This window comes from Saimiri boliviensis, chromosome 9 (assembly GCF_048565385.1).
Source record: "Saimiri boliviensis isolate mSaiBol1 chromosome 9, mSaiBol1.pri, whole genome shotgun sequence".
Taxonomy (NCBI): Eukaryota; Metazoa; Chordata; class Mammalia; order Primates; family Cebidae; genus Saimiri; species Saimiri boliviensis.
In genome coordinates this window covers 51587881-51602131 of record NC_133457.1, presented here as the reverse complement: position 1 = coordinate 51602131, position 14251 = coordinate 51587881, and the positions used below count along the sequence as shown (strand labels likewise).

Sequence of the window (14251 nt, the reverse complement as noted above, 5' to 3'; positions counted from 1 at the left end):
CTGAAACTATGAAACTATCAAAAGACAACATTGGGGAAATACTCCAGAATATTGGTCTGACCTAAGATTTTTTTGTGTAAGACCTCAAAAGCATAGGCAACAGAAGCAAAAATAAATGAGATCACATCAAGCAAAAAATGGGAAACAAAGCAAAGGGAACAATCAACAAAGTGAAGAGACAATCCACAGAATGGGAGAAAATATTTGCGAACTGTCTCTCTGACAAGGGATTAATAAGCAGAATATATAAGGATCTCAACTCAAAAGCAAAAAGAAAGATAATCTGATTTTTAAATGGGCAAAAGATCTGAGTAGACATTTCTCCCAAAAAAAGGCATAAAAATGGCCAGTGGGTATATGAAAAAGATGCTCAATATCACTAATCATCATGAAAATGCAAATCATAAAATCACAATAACATGTTATCTCACCCCAGTTAGAATGCGTACTATAAAAAAAAAAAAGGAATAATGAGGTGAGGATGTAGAGGAAAGGGAATGCTAATATACTGCTGGTATGAATGTAAATTAGTAAGCCACTATGGAAAACAGTATGGAGGTTCCTCAGAAAACCAATATAGAACTACCATATGATCCAACAATCCCGCTACTGTGTATATATCCAAAAGAGAGGAAATCAACATATTGAAGAGATAGCTGCACTCCCGTGTTTACTGCAGCAACATTCACAATAGGCAAAATATGGAATCAACCTAATAGCCCATCAATGGATGAATAAAGAAAATGTGGTACATATACACAATGGAATACTATCCATTAATTTAAAAAATTAAAATCCTGTCATTTGTAGCAACATGGATAGAATTGGAGGTCACTATGTTAAGTGAAATAAGCCCCCAAGCACAGAATGACAAATAGCACATGTTCTCACTCATATGTGGGAACTTAAAAAATGGATCTCATAAAGATAGAGAGTAGTCTCCACTTCCAGAGGCCAGGAAGTGGAGAGAGAGAGAGAGATGAAGAAAGGTTGATTAATAGGTACAATCTACAGATAGAAGAAATAAGACCTGGTTTTCAAGAGATCAGTAGCGTGACTACAGTTAACATTAATCTGTTGTACATTTCAAAATAGCTAGAAGAAAATAATTTGGATATTCCTAGCATAAAGAAAAGATAAATAATTAAGGTGATAAATATCCCAATTACCCTGATTTAATTATATGAATATATCAAATTATCTCATGTACTCTGAAAATATGCACATCTATTATATGTCAATTTTGTTTTATTATACTTTAAGTTCTGGGGTACCTGTGCAGATCTTGCAGGATTGTTACATAGGTATACACATGCCATGGTGGTTTGCTGACTCCCTCCGCCCTTCACTTACATTCGGTATTTCTCCTAATGTTATCCCTCCCCAACCTCCCCACCCCCTGCTATTGCTCCCCTAGCCCCACACCCCCCAACGGACCCCAGTGTGTGATGTTCCCCTCCTGTGTCCATGTGTTCTCATTGTTCAACACCCACTTATGAGTGAGAATTTGCTGTGTTTGGTTTTCTGTTCTTGTGTCAGTTTACAGAGAATGATGGTTTCCAGATTCATCCATGTCCCTGCTATATGTCAATTTTTAAAAGAAAAAAATAATTATGAACCCTTAAAAAATCTCCTTAGAGTTCAGATTGCTCAATAAACTGAATACTCATCTATTTTAAACACACATCAAATATGAATCTGCTTTGCCTTTTTCCCTTGCTCATTGGTTCTCCACTCACCCATGTCCTCGTCTTCACCATTGTTCTTTCCATGGGAAACACATTCATCTTCATCAGAAAGAGCCTCATCTTTAATCTAGTACAAATTGGTTATTAATAGAAAGTAGTTAGCTAATTAACATTGCCACTAAGACCTTCAAAAAAAAAAAAAAAACCGTAGAAACTAAAAAAAAGCAAAGCTCCAAAACACAGAAAATAAAATGGCAAAATTTACAGTCTGGGAAACTTTACAAGACCCTTTTTGGTAGTTGGGAGATGGTATGGGGCTGCCAGAATTAGAATACAAGAAAATCCATGCTTAAGTTTTAGAGTCTGCCTCTTTTCATAAGCAATAAGTAGACATGGAGAGTTGATAAGAAGACAAAGAATTGAAATGTAAGTAAATATTGAGAGATTGACTCCGCAGTACAGAGAAGTAGTAAAGAGAGATAATATTCCCTTGGAGGAGGCAGATGAATGTAAGCATTTGCAGTTTTCCTTTGTGAGGGAAAATTGCCAGCTTTCTTGGGGAAAATATGATTTGATTCTAATTCATTCTATAAAAAATGGAGCGTTGCTATTTGGAATTTAATAAGAAAACTTGAACAATGAACATGGAATGGTGTTGAGTCAGATTTGGCAGATGCTTAAAGCACCAGGAAATACCTCTCTACCTAGGTGTGTTGATTTTCAAAGGCAGCCAGTTATTTGAAGAACTGGCAGTCAGTGTTATCATGGAAATAATTTATCAAAATCACAAGCTATGCTGATTCTGCTTCTTATGTTCATGACAGATCTTAATTTCTAAGTTAAAGAAATGAGCCCTCTGGGTTCACAAGTAAAACCTTCAGGAATATGAACCAGTGGGTCACTAGGAGAGAGGGAGAGATTTCACCTCCTAGTGTTGAAGTGGGAGGTGAAGGGGAAATGGATAAAACAAATTAAAGTGCTCTGGATGAAAGAGATGGCTTTTATAAGAAGGGTTCCAAATGCACACATATCATCAGGGGACAGTACTCTCCTGCGTGAGGAACATCTCTAGGTGAAACTTTTATGAAGCTGTCCACCAGTGGCTCCAGGGAAGTCGGGTGAGGGGGATGGAAACTGCTGATCTCGCCCTACTAGTGCACTTGTGAGTTTGCTGCTTGTAGACTTGCCCTCCAGTTACCACTTTCCGTTCTCTGCCTTCAGCCAGCACTTTCTTTTCCGCCTCCAGCTGGTCTAAGATGGTTTTCTGCAGCAGTGGGGCATTTGCTCCTCTAACCACCGCCACCAGTTCTCCTCCCTAGAATACGTTACAAACAGCATGAAATGCTCTTGGCAAATATTAATCTCTTTCAAGAGATGGCAAGAGTGTCTAGGAGTGTGCCCACGATCAAGGTCTCTCAACCTCAGGTCCATGCAGGGTGCTCACTTCTGCTGCCTTCCCTTGGCAGGACACCTCAAGTCTGCACTGATCTCTGGCGATCAGAGACTTGGTTGAGTAGACCCAGTTTTCCTGACTCTAAAATCAGGGGGCTGATCTGACTGAGGAGGTATATTGATCCATTGCCATCAGGGCCTGGCAGGCGGCCTAAACCTAGGAAGCCAAGTATGAAACAGTGGGCCCTAAGTGGCATGGAGCTGGACCATGGATGTCACACCCAAGGACATCCAAATTATATTTTCAAAACACTGAGCCGCTTGGCTTTCCAAAATAGTCCCTCTCATTTCTAACTTTCTGTAAACATATCTTCACATCTGTGATTAAATAAAGTGAATGAAGAGCTTGTCTGCCCAATATTTACTAAAAATTTCCCTTTATGGAGCAGAGGATAGAAATCTTGAAACCCTGTGCTCTGAGAGTGAAGTCTCAGTCTAGAGTGTTCATGAGCCAGGAAGGAGCTTGTGCATTTGAGTGACTGGGAGTCTTTCCTCATGTACAGCAAGTCAGGAAGACCGCCCTAGCACAGTGACCACCAGGGTGCTGTGTCACCCACTTCCTTGGGTGCAGGACCCTCAGACCACCATCCTAGTCAGCAACTTGCATCATGACTTAGACTTGGGGGTGGGAGGGTCTGTATGTAGTCAACATCATAAAAACAGATTGGGAGACATCAGAGAAAACAGCATCACTTGTTTGAATCCCTGAGGCCTCTTGGTGGTTCCCATTAATTCTCCCAGGAAGAATTAATGTCAGTGAGCTGCTTCTATTTTGAACTCTAATGATTTGCAATCATCAAATAGTTCTGGTTCTGAAAATGTACTTACAGCATAAAACAGAAAGGTTGGTTCACACTTCCCTCGGTACTTTTCGAGGACATCAAGATGATCTGCCTCTGCCTAAAGAAAACCAACTATCAGCAGGCAACCCTGGGTGCACAGGTACAGGGCCCCATCGATCGATGGGAGACCACACGGGACGTAACACCTCCAGGACTGCCTTCCCCAAGTAGAGCCCCGACTTGCTCTCATGCTGCTCCTACTAATCAGAGCTGTCTTGTAAAATTGCAGACATGTACTCTCCTGAAGAATCAAACGAGGAGGTAGCAAGAGTATCTCCTGCTCCACGCGGCTACTGCCCCAGTCCAAGGGAGCTCTACTGTCTAATGTCCTTCTGCAGCCATGACTGACAACCAAGGTGAAGGTCTTCAGGCGCTGCCTTCAGTGTCTGAGAAACCTGCTGCACGTGGGCGTAAGAGATCCCCATGCAAGCCCTTCTGCAGCACATTCCCCATGGAAGCACTGACTGACTGCCAAAGGAGGAACTGCAAAGTCTTCGAAGTCCAACTTCTGAGTAATTAGTGTAAGTTACATTTTCTCCTGTCTTACTGCCTATGAACCTCAAACCCATGCAGCATATCAACAGTGTCTCTTGCACACTTCCCTAGAATTTATTCCCATTTCCGTACATTAATCCAAATAAATATCTGCTAAAAGTTCCCCTTTATGGAGCAGAGGATGGAAATCTTAAAACCCTTTGCTACAAAAGTGACATTTCAGTCAACAGTGTTCACAAGCCAAGGAGATGGGCTGGGGTGGCGGCTTAACGCCTGTAATCCCAACACTTTGGGAGGCTGTGGTGGGAGGATTGCTTGAGCCCAGGAGTTCTAGACCAGCCTGGGCAATATAGTGAGACCCTGTCTCTACAAAAAGTCAAAAAACTAGCCAAGCATGGTGGCATGTGCCTATGTAGTCCCAGCTAGTTAGGAGGCTGAGGTGGGAGGATCACTTGAGGCTAAGGCTGCAGTGAGCTGTGATCCCACCACTGCATTCCAGCCTGGGTGACAGGAGAAAGGAAAAAGAAGAAGGAGAATATCCATTTGAGTGACAGATATTTCTTCTCTTCATACAGCACCAAGAACTGCTCAAGCCAAGAGTGATATAGGGAAGGGGGTGGGGAATAGGAACCTTCATAGCTAGAGAAATTAGAAAGTATCATGGCAGTATCAACAAAAAGTCCACAGTGATTCCTTTTCAATGATCTGGAAAAAAGCCTCTCTCACACTTCTCCCTCCTGACTGTTTTAAAATTCTTTTTACAATGTTGTATGACTGCTGGCTGAGAAAGAATCTTACTAATGCAAAGTGCAGAAGGTCCAGGCCGACCTCGATCCTCATCTTCTGGAAGAGGCTCACCACGGGTTTGCAGGGGCCACACCAGCCTTGATAGACATCAACAACTGTGTAGAACCAAGAAGCAGGAACACTCAGTAGGCACCAGCTTCCACCAGGCAAAATTTATACCTGTACTTCTAACCCCCCTCAAATGGACATTCATTTGCAGGAGTATCTAGATTTACTACCCCATAAGATTATAAGCAAGCATGGAAACACATCTAGCCTCATTCTTATGAACTTGGTATACTGAATTCTAAATATAGTGAAGTACAGCAGAAAATTATTTTCTTAATATGGCTCCTTTACCTTAAGGGTTCTTCAGGCTACATTTAGGGTTAGACCTAACATAGAGTGGGCCTCAAAGATGGAATTAGACTGAAACTGTCTATTCTAAAAGGGAGAGGTCACTGTAGGTGACCCAGCAGCACACAATTGACTTTTATCTAATGCTTTGATAATAAACACCACTTTGACCTTTTCCTCTGACGAATTAAAAGCCACTTTGTTTGGGTAGAGTTTTATTTACTTTAGAAAATCAACATTTTTCTCCCAGAAAGTGAGCCTGATAGAGAGCTAGAGAGAAACTTGGATATCTTTTTCTTCTTTAGTCCCAATCTATAGTGCATGTCAAGGCTGGATGGTGGGGAGAGATTGCTGGAGGGGAAAGAAGAGCAAACAAGTCTGAACAGGCTGGGTTTCCAGTACCAACCAGAAAAGCTAAGACAAGTGATCACAAAGGCCACCAGACATCCAAGCAGGAGAGGCGGGCAGGAGAGTGGGATCTGGGTTCCACAGCATCCAGGTAGAGGAGAAAGTTCCGGGCTTTTCTGAAGACAAGAGTTTCACAATTGACAGATTTTTAAAATTTCATCCTACTACAGTTATGTGGGTGAAGGCCAAAAAGGCATTTGGGTCAAGCCAGGAAACAGTTCCTGAAGACTTAGAGGGCCCTGTACACAGGCTCACTGAAAAGGGCAGGTTTAAATCCCAAAGGAAAGAGGCTGGGGCCCAGTTAGCCTAAATTCTCTGTGCTGTATTTGTATTGATAGTGCACCCACCATTTCTACCAGCTTCTCCCTTCCTCTTGGACGCCCTGGCTCTGTGAGGCGTGACAGGCACAAGGGCACCTTCACAAGGTTAAGGAGGAAGCAGGGGTTGGGGGTGGGGGGTGGGAGGAACCAGAGAGGAAGCATAACAGAGAAGCCACATGGAAGGAATGGCAGAGACAATAAAAAGGGGTGTCTGCGTGTGTGCATGTATGTTTGTGTGCACGCATGTCATGCATGTGTGTGTGTCTGTGTGTGTATATGTAAGCCTAACGGGACTTTGGCATGTTTGAGAGCAGGTGAGAATGAGCCAACAGAAGGCAACATTTCCAAGATGCTGGTGGTTCACTTTGGAAGCAAATTTCTCCCGGCTGGAGAGAGAGAAAAGCACGTATCTATTTATTTATATGCTCCATATCTATATATTCCTCTAGTCTGCCTGATGAGAAGGAGCAGAGAGGAGGCCCTGCTGCCTTCAGTCAACACAGGCCCTTGAACCACTTAGACCAGGCTTGGCAGAGGTTCAGTGCTCAGTGGATGTTTGCTGCTATCACACAAGGTGCTTATCAGGGTGTTTGGCATATGATACATTCTCAAAAAATTATGGGATGGTGGTTTTTTCACGGTTGTTAAAGAAATAGAAATAATGATTTGTTGCACCAGGAGCCATGTTCCAGTTGCCCAGGCAAGACACCTGGACAGAATAGTTAAGTGTTGGCACCATCAAAAAGGCTTATAATCCCTCCAGCAGTAGAGTGCGGCAATACTCACACCCACACAACTGGATCAACATTTATCTAGCACCCACTCAGCCTAAATCCAAGATGAGAAAGCCAATGCTGGCCAGGCACGGTGGCTCACACCTGTAATCCCAGCACTTTGGGAGGCCAGGGTGGGCAGATCATTTGAGGTCAGGAGTTTGAGATCAGCTTGGCCAAGACGGTGAAACCCCATGTCTAATTAAAATACAAAAATTAGCTGGGCGTGATAGAACGTGCCTGTAATCCCAGCTACTTGGGAGGCTGACGCAGGAGAATCACTTGAACCTGGGAGACCGAGGTTGCAGTGAGCCGAGACTGCACCACTGCACTCCAGCCTGGGTGACTCCATCTCAAAAGAAAAAGCAAAAGCCAATGCTGTTGTGTTTAGAGTCCAGGAGAAAAGCTGTGATGATCTTTCCCTACAGGGGCTACAGCAACCAGGGTGTGTGCTGGAGGGACTGAGACAGAAACTCACTCCATGTGCCCTAGGGGCTCCCACAAGGGATGTGACCACACAGAGGTTCCAGAAAGATTTCATACAAGGAGGCTAATTTTCAGCTGGGTCTGGGAATAACAAAGATTTCTACAGGGCCATGATATCCCAGGTAGTAGGAATGACAGTAAAGAAAAGAACAGTAAAATAAAGAAGTGGGAAAACTTGTGGCATGTTTAGGAAACGTGTTAGAGCTCAGGACACACCTCAGGAAATGGTGGGTGAAGGAGCTGGAAGGACAGACTGAGTCCTGTCCTGGGGTAAGCAAGTTACCAGGCCACGAGTAGCCTCATGGAGAAACCAATGACAAGAAATTAATGTCTCTGGCCAACAGCCAGTGAGGACCTGAATCCTTCCTACCAACAGCCTCATGAATGAGTTTGGAAGTGGATCTTCTTAGGTCTGCCAACAGCCGCACTAAAGAGCTTGGAAGCAAATCAGCTCCTCGCTGAGCCTTGAGATCCCCTGTCTGACACCCTAACTACCCTAGTAAGACACTCTGAGTCAGAGGCACCCAACTAAGCTATACCCGGACTCCTGACCCACAGAAACAGGGATAATCAATGTTTGTTTTAAACCACTAAGTTTTGGGGTAAATTGCTATGCAGCAACAAATAACTGATGCGAGGCGGCTAGGGATGAGGAGGCCCATAGACAGTGGCTGTGCTGTTTCCTAATGACTGCAGGTACCAGTCCTCGTGATGTCTGGCTCTCCTGCCATCCTTTGAGTTCCAAGAGACCCCTGTCTTCCTTTCAATGCATTCTCCTTTAATGCCTGAGGTAATTAGAAGAGGTTTTCTGTGAATTTTAACACCAAACAACCCTGAGTACTGAGTACTGACTCATTTCCTGAACTGAATCCACTGATGTTCAAGCCAGACACACACCCCCACCCCCACACACCCCACCTGGTTTTATGAGGCTGAAGGTAATAGGAAAATGGTGTTCATTGCTGCCCTTCTCTTCGTGGTTCATCACACCGTTTAATGATTTTGAAAAGAATGGATCTAAAAACTTATTTTACTTTGAATTACCAGTTAGTCCTTTGGAACTGAGCATTTCCTCCCAAAGCTCTTGGGTGCTGATGTTGACCTAAAGCCAAAGAGGATCAAATGCCATATTACTGAGGGCACAGGCAGGGAAACAGCTCAATCTATTTGCTCTGGATTTCTCTCTATCTCTGAAATTCTTACAAGTTCAGTTCAAGTTATCTTCTCTCCCCTGTCTTTTCTCCTTCCTTCTGTCCCTGCTTCCCTACTCAGAAAAAAAAAAACACTATCCTAAGACTGATGTGTACTAGCCTCGGGCATCTAAAAAATAATTTTACATGTTATTTGTCCAGAAACAATATATAAATTGTTTTGTGTACTTAAAATGTGCATAAATGTATCAACGGTAGGTTTCATTTTGAAATCTGTTTTCACTCAGTATCAGAATTGAGTTGAATTTGTTGCCATTCACTCACATTTTTTTTCTTATCCACAGAGTTCTGGTTTTATAAATATGAAATACAAGGAGAAATACATATTCTCCCTCTTAATAGTAAAAATCTCTCTCTCTCTCTCTCTCTTTTTTTTTTTTTTTTTTGAGACGGAGTCTTGCTCTGTCTCCCAGGCTGCAGTGCAGAGGCGTGATCTCAGCTCACTGCAACCTCTGCCTCCCGGGTACAAGTGATTCTTCTGCTTCAGCCTCCTGAGTAGCTGGGATTACAGGCACCCACCACGATGCCCGGCCAATTTTTGTATTTTTAGTTGAGATGGGGTTTCACCATATGGCCAGGCTGGTCTCGAACTCCTGACCTCAAGTGATCTGCCTACCTTGGCCTCCCAAAGTGCTGGGATTACAGGCGTGAGCCACCGTCCCCAGCCAATAGTAAACATTTCTGTATAACGTTTTTTTACTTTCCTATAATTTCAAACTTACAGAAAGTGTGCAAGTACAGTATAAAGAAGATTTAGGTTTTTGTTTTTAGGTATTTGAAAGTAAGTTATGGCCTTTTATCTCATTACCCCTGAATATATTATTCCTACATAATGCAATATGATAATCAAAATCAGGGGAAAAAAACACTGACATATTGCGAACATTTAATCCTTAGATAGAATGCAACTTTTCCTATTTATCCCATAATGTCCTGAGTAGCAAAGGAGCTAGTCAGAAACATATGCTAGATTTATTTGTAAGTCCCTTTAGTCCAGAAGAATTCTTTAGCCTTTCTCTTATTTTCACAATGGTGACACTTTGAAAACTACATGCCAGGTATTTTGTACAATGTCCCTCAGTTGGGCTATATCTGATGTTTCCTTCTGACTGGATTCAGACTGTGCGTGTTTGGATTGGTTGAAATTGGCTGGACTGATTGGCATGTTGGAGAAGCTGAAGATCATGTGAGTAGCAGGTGCTGGTACCTAGCAGGTGATACACAATTTCCATCTGCCTATTACTGATGATGTTTGCTTTGATCACTGGATTAACATGGTCTGTCAGGCCTGTGGTCTGTAAAATTATCCTCCTTTCCTTTGTAATTAACATATTTTTGTGGTGAGCTACTTTGAAACTATATGAATTAAAAGATCACCAAAATTACTACTGGTTTTTGTTACTGTTACTTTGAGACAGTCTACCTGTGTCACCCAGGCTGGAGTGCATGATCATGGCTCACTGCAACCTCTTCCTCCCAGGTTCAAGCAATTCTCCTGCCTCAGCCTCCCAAGTAGCTGGGATAAGAGGCACCTGCTACCACACTCGGCTAAGTTTTGTATTTTTAGTAGAGACGAGGTTTCACCATGTTGGCCAAATTGGTCATGAACTCCTGACCTCAAGTGATCCGCCTGCGGCCTCCCAAAGTGCTGGGATTACAGGCGTGAACCACTGTACCTGGCCTACTACTGTTCTTAATACAGGTATTGTAAAGTCTGTGTCCCCTTAAAAAAAGATAGGATGCATTATTGGCAATAAGGGCAAGAAACATGTAACACCTGCAAATCCCCTATTAAAAGTCCCTTTTTTGGCCAAGCATCGTGGCTCACACCTGTAATCCCAACACTTTCTACACTTTGGGAGGCCAAGGCAAACAGATCACTTGAGGCCAGAAGTTAGAAACCAGCCTGGCTAACGTGGTGAAACCCTGTCTCTACTTAAAAAAAAAATATATGAAAGTTGCCCTGGGCATGGTGGCATATACCTGTTATCCCAGCTACTCGGGAGGCTGAGGCATGAGAATCACTTGATCCTGGGAGGTGGAGGTCGCAGTGAGCTGAGATTGTGCCACTGCACTCCAGCCTGGGCGATAGGACAGAGTGAGATTGTCTCAAAAAAGTCTCTCTTTTAAAGGAAGCGTACTCCTTACTTTTTAGTTTCAATGAAAAGTAGAAGAAAAAGAAATCCAGAAAAGTCTTCTTGGTGCCTTAAATGAAGTGAGAGATCTGGACTGACATACACCTGGGCCCACAATTACAGTCCTGAGAAAAGTGATAGAAGCGTTCAGAAGGGCCCCCACCCCTACCCAGAGGCTCAGCTGTAAGTCACCAGCAACTCTCTGTGGCCCACCCCTATCACGGAGTGAGCCCCACTAGCTCTGGGGCCAGGACTCTGGGCAGTTGAAGAATTTCAGCCCTGGGAGCTGGGCAGGAGCAGAACAGTGTAGGAACTATCTGGACCTCACTAAGCCCTGCATTTGGTAGGGAATGAATAGGGAATGTGTGGCACCTTTTAACCAGACTGCCCCTTGTGATTTCTGCCTGTCTCAGTCACAAATGGAACCCTGACTAACCTTGCTGAGAGAGAGGACAAGGTTCCTGGGTCAGCCAACTTTAGGCACCGCTTTCAAGGGGTTTACCTTAAAGAGAGGTGACTTTTACACAGATGCTTAAATGTAAGAGGGGAGGGGAGGCCACTCACTCTCCTCTGTCAGCAGGAGGGAGCACTTACTTGGAGTACTGCATTGTACTCAGAGCCTGAGTAATAGACATGAAAAAATAACGTTGCTAACAAAAGTTATTAACCCCATAGGAGATCTAGGGCATCAACACATGTAATGACCATAATACGGGACAATAACATTAGAGACACCACAGACCGCATCAGACCACCCAGGAAGTATCTAAATAAGTCTCATCACAGCTCTGCAGGTGATGTATTATCCCTCCTGTCTATGTAAAGGATATGGAGGCCAGGAAGTTGAGGAAATGAGTCACACAGCAATGAATGGTAGGACCAGTTGCTCAGAATTTACTTTGCCCAGAACATTCACATATGAATTGCCTTCTAACTCTAGAATCCTAGAATATCAAGGCTGGAAGAAGGCCCTTGGGGATAATTCACACAACATCCTCATTCCATAGATGGGCAAGCTATAGCCCAGAGAGGTTATGTGATATAGTCAAAGACACAGTCGGCTCTAGAGGACACCAGAACAACATCAGGTCTTCAGACTTCCAGTCTAAATATCCCACCCCACCCCACACCCCTCCCACCCCCAGCATAAACTACCCTTAGAATGATGCTGCTTTCCCTGCCCGTTCCTCTTCGTTAAACCACTAGGCTTTTGAACTCCACATGTAAACTGCTGATCCCACTGAGGACAATAAGAGAGAAACCAGGTGTCTCAAAACCACTAAAGCTCTATACTATCCAGGAGACGCTGTAGCCTGAGTATGCATCTTATTGGGGCCAGCTGACGAAGAGACATTGTAAAGTTTGTTTTAAAATGTTCCCATGTTACAGATCATCCAGATGATCTCCTATGACAAAGCACTGTCTCCCAATTCCGGGGTCTATGCCTGCATGCTTTTACCATCACTTCAGAATCAACCACCAAGAAGAAGAGCAGTTGCTGGCTTCTGAATTCACTTGTCCTAGGTGCAAATGAAGTAAGCACACTATATATCAAATGCCCAGCACATAATATATCTCAAAACATGTTTGTTAATAAGTGAAATTTTATGAGAACAGTGGTGGGAAAACTGGGTCTCCACAGAGCACACAGTTACAGACTCATGCCCAAACTCAAACGAATCTGTACTGTATTCTCTGTGCAAGCTGCAGTTATGTTTCAGCAACAACAACAACAAAATAATGGTCACATCGAATTATGTTGATTCATATTTTCCTGGTTTGTAGTTTTATTTAATGCATGTTTAGGTTTTTTGGTTGTATAAGCGCTATAAATATAAACAGCTTCTCAATTTTGTTTGCATAAATTTTGTTTGCATAAAATGTGTCATCACTGGGGCTCCAAGATAAGTTTTGTCCCTTTAAGACGGAAGGGTACATCACTCAAGTTTGAGAATACCGTCACGTATTGCTGGCAAACAGAATGTCACTTTTATACTGCAACCCGCTCCAATCACCCTCCTCTTGCCCGACCCCAACCCAATGCTGGAAGCTAGCGCCCCCGGAGGCTTACCTGCAGGGCAACTTCCTTCTTCCTGCTGCCCATGGCTCTGCAAAGAAGACGAAGCCCTGTTACCGCGGCCGTGGGCCGTTCCCCCGCAGCCGCTGCGCGGATCAGCAAGCCCAGAGCCTCCTTCAGACAAGCCCCCCACTACGGCCCCCGGCCCCTTTTTAAGGTGCTTCTAAGTGGCAGCAAATCAACACATTGATACCAAGGGAACACCCCACGAGGAAGCGGAGCCTGCAGCCCACGGGCTCGTGGCTCGCCCGGCGGTTTTCCGGGGATCTTCGAAGCCCCCTCCCCACCCCAGAGCCGGCCAGGGGGCGCGCGCGGAGGCCCGAGTCAGTGCGCGCGGCGCGGTGCAGCCTGCGGGGCACGGGGTCGCCAGTCGAGGAATTCGGACAAAAAAAAAAAGACATGGGACCCTGTTATCCCCGCTGTTGTCATGGATTACTGGGAAACTGAGCCACAGCGAACGACAGGTACACGCTCTTCGACGCGCCGGAGTCACCAACCGAGTCTGCTGCGAGGTAGCCGCGGTCGTCATGGCAACCTGGCCCCCCTGCCAGGCCTGCCTGGAGAGCCTGCGGACACGTAAGCCACGCCCACTCAGGGCCCAACGCAGTCTCTTCGCGGAGACCGAAGCCAGCCCGCGAGAGGCAGGAGGGAGTCCCGCCCCTTGCCCTCCGTGTCGGCCTGTGGGAAACCACTCATTGGCTGGAGCGTTTGTCAGCGTCTGGAGGCTTTGAACCCACCAGGCAAAGACCCAGTGCATCTCTGTGCGTTGCACAGTCGCATCTGTGAAGCCCTGCGTCTCTCCTGCCCTGCCTGCCAAGACCGATGTGCAGCTTTTCTACCATCACATACCGGTATAATGTGTCCAAGGTAGGTGGTGGCTCCAGATTTTGAGGGGGCTGCAAGCGTTCTGTTTAAGACAAAGAATATGAAAGTACAAATTCAAAATTAGATATGAAAGTCGAGTGAGAAAACAGTTACAAACATTGTAGATATTAATCCAACTGTATCAATAACCACTTTAAATGCGAATAGTCTGATTACATCAGTTAAAAGAGAGATTGTCAGAGTGGATATCAAAAACAAAGCCCAGGTGTGTGTTATTCACAAGAAACATACATTAAAAGCAAAAGGATAGAGAAAGCTATACCATGCTGACATTAATAATTAAAAAAAAAAAAGCTGAAGTAGCTATGTTAATTTCAATAGAAGCAGACTTCAGAA

General features: G+C 44.3%; 1 protein-coding gene across 14 annotated transcripts in view; it reads right to left on the bottom strand.

Annotated features, from left to right (window-relative positions):
- Positions 1–13667, bottom strand: part of NME9 (NME/NM23 family member 9) — a 36340-nt gene extending 22673 nt beyond the window's left edge. For 3 of the 14 annotated variants that reach the window (XM_010341589.3, XM_074405862.1, XM_010341587.3), the window contains exons 1-6: positions 13437–13667; positions 13025–13061; positions 5276–5379; positions 3969–4040; positions 2887–3003; positions 1740–1815 (exon numbers count right to left, since the gene is read on the bottom strand). In XM_010341589.3, coding sequence (XP_010339891.1) covers positions 1740–1815; positions 2887–3003; positions 3969–4040; positions 5276–5379; positions 13025–13061; positions 13437–13559 — 529 coding nt within the window. In that variant the 5' untranslated portion in view covers positions 13560–13667. Of the gene's footprint in view, positions 1–1739; positions 1816–2886; positions 3004–3968; positions 4041–5275; positions 5380–8651; positions 8710–13024; positions 13062–13436 lie in introns of all 14 variants that reach the window. The other 11 variants (XM_074405864.1, XM_010341590.3, XM_074405869.1 and 8 more) reach the window with 8 other exon arrangements.
- Positions 13668–14251: the final 584 nt, after the last annotated feature.